Consider the following 4,691-nt stretch of genomic DNA (forward strand, 5'->3'; position numbering starts at 1 on the left):
TTTGACCTACAATGGAGTCTTTCTCTCTAGTTATTAGGCCTCCAGAAATAGCAGAAATTTCAGATGCAGTTGCACCATTTCCCATCTGGGACACAAGTCCAAAGCTAATTGCTTCTTTATTAATCATTTTCAACTTCAGGTTAATGTCCCTGATCTTCCTGGCCATTCTCCAACGAAAACTAACAGGCTTAGAGAGGAGGAAGAAGCGTACCTTTCCCATGAACTGATCTCTAATTTCCACCCGTCGACATAGATTATGATAGTTGAGCTCATCCAACACATTATCAGCATCAAAAGAAACTCGTTCAAGCCTCTTCAGCCATAGTTGCACTGCCCGTTGCATCGGTTTCTTCTCCTCAGCATCGGCCAAGAAAGCAAGGATGATGGCTGCTGAATCTTTAAATCTCTCCAGATCATTCTTGAATCCAATCACCATCCCAACTTCGTCAGTCGCAAGGGAAATTGCCTTCTTTAAAGTAAGCGTTATCGTGGCACCAACGAGTGCATCAGCCATTCTGGTTCCCTGTATCTATTTCTTTTAGGCGATTGTCTTGGGCTTAGGTTCTGGGGTAAATATTTTCAGCACTACAATATACAAACTCTATACATTCCTTGGAGATGGTTATATAACTTTCATGTTTTTTTACGTGTTTGACTAGTATATTTCTGCTTCGCCATACTGCTCTTTCTTCTGAATTTAAAACAATTCATGATTGAGATATAAAAACTAACAGAAATAATTTTTTGAAGAAGCAAATATACGTGGAGCAGTTAGTCAACTATTGAACCACACCTATGTTTTACACGTATCTATGTCGATGTAATCCTTTATCTGACAATTGGAGGGTTTGAACTTTGAATACGACATCATTGAGATAATGCCACATGAACTAGGTAAGTATACATGTTTGAACGTGTTATTCTAGGACTGTAAGTGTCCATGATACATAGAAAAGAATACATTTTCTGGCACAGAATAGTTCAAATTCTGTCATATTGTTACAACGTTTTCTGTTTTGTTACTGCAGAGTCCTTTGATTTGTTTTTGCCTGTTCAGCTACGCTTTTACGCTACTTGAAGAGCTAATCCACATCTTGCCTGGTAAAAGATGGTACAACAAATACTCAATTCAAAGACTTGTTACATACGACCTTTTTCACACTTAATTCTTTGTTTATGTAATCTTAGAAAACAAAGCTTTCTCTATTGATTGAGAGGAAGAAGATTATTTAATTATGAGTATATCTAATGAGTGTCCAATGGGCACTCGTTAGAATGAAGTTAATTATGGATATTTTATTTGCAAAATTTCTCAGTTTGGGAGGCTTCTTGGACTCTTAGAAATAACAATACGGTTGTTCATTTTTTGGCTAAGTATGCATTATCAATTCCTGATTCTTGTATGTGGAATCAATCTCCACCTTGCTTCGTTGTTGTTTCTGCTCTTGAAACAAATTTAGTATGCTATTAATAAAATTTGTCTCTCTTTGTATCAAAAGAAAAAAAATGTAGTTAATTAAGGAAAAGTGTATAAATAAAAGAGGAGGAGGACATTAATTGCTTGTGTGTATTCACATGATAAATTAATTGTGATTAAAGTGTGTTAACCAGTATCCATTGGATATGGATTAGAAAAAAAACCCTTTAATTATAAGAGCTTTTTATCTTGCATTCATCAAAATTTATGAAAGTACTAAATCATACTTTTATATCTACCAAATGTTATCATGATACTAGTAGTTGCTAGGGGGTGGTGGGAGTAGGCTCCTCTCCATTACGTCTTCTCTCCAATTTCCCCTAGTGCATCTTTAGATGATAGACACATGTATAAAGTAGTATCAATCAATAGTTGAGATTGTCTTTTCTTAACCACGTGTGTTTAATTTTAGGGTTTGTTTGATAATATAAAGAAAGTGCTGAAACTAAATTTTTTTAAATATTCAGATGTTATGAATATTTGATAAATAAAAATTTATTTGCTAAACTTGTTAAATAGTGCTGAACTTGTGTGTATTTTTTTAAAATTCAGATTTAATTTTATCAAATAGAATCTAAACGTGGAATATTCATAAACATATAACAAATTATCCATGTCCATCTATGGATGTTAGCAAAAAATAATTATGTAAGTTTTACGCTGCTGGGAACAGGATGTAGGAAAAGAGTGAAACCATATCTGTTTGCTGCACGTCTCTTCTCACACTTTGCATCTTCAAAGATGATTTCCATTCAAAAGCCTATGGAGCTGATAAATCAAAGTATTCAACATGAATACTTAAACTACGATGAATAGAAAAGGATCGACAGAACAATTATTCCCACAAAAAAAATCCAAAGGGAATTAATTTGGGGCAGGTACAACGGAGAGTTGGTACAGTCGTGTACAATGATTGCCTCTGTTGTAGTTTTTTTTTTTTTTTTTTTTGGTAGTATTTGGGACACAAATATATTGTTTTGGAACAAAACTTGATTTATATGAATAAAAACGTTCTATGTACTTGAAATATGCAACAACACAACGTGATTACAATATAGTTTGATTCTACACCATGCCCTGTAACAAATACACCACCACAGATAGATCACTTCTGCTATGAAGCTATAGCTTTCATTTTCTGTAACAAGGGGTTGCATGCTCATCATTCTTCAGTTGAAACGGACTAACAAGCTGATATCAAGAACAACATACTGCAGCTTCCCAGTCCATAGCCTCAGGCTGCAGACTTCATTCAGCCTTTCTGAAGATCTCAACTTTCACTTTAGATTAAGCTGCCAAAACTCAACTTTCTTCAAACTGGGAATTTAATAGTTTTAGTTTGAAAACTCCAAAAGCATCCATGCACTCAGAAGAGCTAACAAGGTAGACGATGTCGAGGGAAGGATCATAGCCGTGTCTGTGGACAAATCCTCAATATCAAGTACAAGAAATACTGCACTGAAAATTTCAACTTGTTGAAATTGAAAGCAACATCTGAGAGATCAGCAATACTGAAAAGTGATTGAGATTGAATATCTGCAATTGCAAAAATCAGGACATGTCCATTAGTAGATATGGAGATATGCCAATATCAGTCACTAAATTGACTTGAGGAACCAGTAAAAATGCAGGGGGGATGATTTATCTGGTGTAATTAAACTGAACAATCCAAGAAGCATAAACCTGCAACTTGCTATATTCATAGCACTGTACTTTATGTTCTCAGGAAAAAAGATGAAGAAACTAGTGTTACGAATTGTAATTACTTAAGCAATGAAATTTACTCTAGTTTAAGGGTTTTTTTTTTGATAACTGCTATCATTATTCAGTATTATTGGAATGCATCTAATCATTAGAAGAAAAAGGTATTAGGCATCACTGAAAACTTGGACAGAAATTTGCTTACACTCTTATCTACTAAGACTCGCTGTACTATGATAGGGGTACTAATAGATAGATATATATAGATACGAGAGAAAGAAGAAATCATTTGCATATTCTAAAAAACTATCAATGATTATGCTGATATGAAGGAGAAGAAAGGTATGGCACCAAAAGGTATGATCATTTTTCAGTGTGACCCCAGAAATGACAAGAAAAATAGAAACTTAAAGACATAGAAAAGAAATTATGTTTTAATTTTTACCAAAATATGCTGCTCGAGCTTTAGTTGCATCATACAGAAGACTCATTGCGGCAGAAGACTTGTCCAGCTGTGATCTACAGTTGAAGGAATTAACAAATCAATAATGCAAAACCTAGATAGCATAAACATGTTCATGACTAGCAACATCCCATTTGGAGAATTTCACATCGAGAACTGATGAAGAAGTTCTGATACTAACAAACCAAAATTAGATACATTCATATCCAAAAGGAAAAAGATCGAAAAGTTGAAAAAAATAAAACAAAAGAAAATATGGAAAACAAATTGGAGATGGCGAAAAGGAGAAATTTTTTTTGTGGAAACCCAACAAAAGAATTATGAGTGATTTGAAGGTTGAGAATCTTACAAGGTAAATACTGAACAGTCATCTGACCAACAAAGATATGAGGTATATGGTTAATCTTAGACCACTCAGAGTCAGGGCCGCTTTGAGGAGTACATAGTTCCTCCAACAAGGGACAGTGTTTGATGCACAAATCACTTAACTTAGTGAGGCATCTCATAGCAGCCATGGAGGGTAAAGTTCGAAGTTTAGCACAATTCACTACTTCTAGTTCTTCAAGATGAACAAGGTTCCCCAACCATTCTGGTAAAGCTTCTATTCCAAAACCAAATAGATGTAATTCTATCAGGGCAGTCAGATTTTGAAGTTGATTTGGCAGGGACTCAGAGTGAGGCCACCCCTGTAATGTCAGTTTTCGGACAGGAAAAAAGGAACATAAAGCTAACCAGTCATATCCATAGTTCTCCATTGAAGTATCTGAGAAGGGACCAATCCATAATTCCCTTAAGCTGGTAAGACCACCAAATCCTTGGGGCATAGTGGTTAACTTGGGACAGTTACCTAGCCATAGCACTGAAAGAGAAGGCATCTGTTGCAAATCAACTGGAAACCAGACAAGATTGTGGCATTCGTACAGTCTGAGTTCCCGGAGAGATGTATTGAGCTCTAGCATTTCACTTGGAAGACTTCTCAAGCCATTGCATTGACCAATTGTCAAACTTCGAAGAGATGTGAGATGTTGCTGGTCATTGGGAGCTATAAGA

At 35.4% G+C, this 4,691-nt stretch overlaps 1 protein-coding gene across 1 annotated transcript; it reads right to left on the reverse strand.

Annotated features, from left to right (window-relative positions):
* Positions 1-3,629: 3,629 nt before the first annotated feature.
* Positions 3,630-4,421, reverse strand: LOC113751058. Its single transcript, XM_027294914.1, has 2 exons — positions 3,991-4,421; positions 3,630-3,697 (listed from the first exon to the last, which is right to left on the reverse strand). The coding sequence occupies exons 1-2, from the start codon at positions 4,394-4,396 to the stop codon at positions 3,666-3,668; spliced, it is 438 nt and encodes a 145-aa protein (XP_027150715.1). The 5' UTR covers positions 4,397-4,421; the 3' UTR covers positions 3,630-3,665.
* Between the last annotated feature and the right edge of the window lie 270 nt (positions 4,422-4,691).

The sequence above is a fragment of the Coffea eugenioides genome, chromosome 1 (assembly GCF_003713205.1).
Source record: "Coffea eugenioides isolate CCC68of chromosome 1, Ceug_1.0, whole genome shotgun sequence".
Taxonomy (NCBI): domain Eukaryota; kingdom Viridiplantae; phylum Streptophyta; class Magnoliopsida; order Gentianales; family Rubiaceae; genus Coffea; species Coffea eugenioides.

Bases quoted from the DNA above. Each gene is read 5' to 3' on its own strand.
- LOC113751058 (XM_027294914.1), bottom strand. From the start codon at position 4,396: ATGGAGAACTATGGATATGACTGGTTAGCTTTATGTTCCTTTTTTCCT. The intron at 3,698-3,990 runs GTAAGATTCTCA...CTTCAACTGTAG, and splicing joins GACTGTTCAGTATTTACCTT to ATCACAGCTGGACAAGTCTT.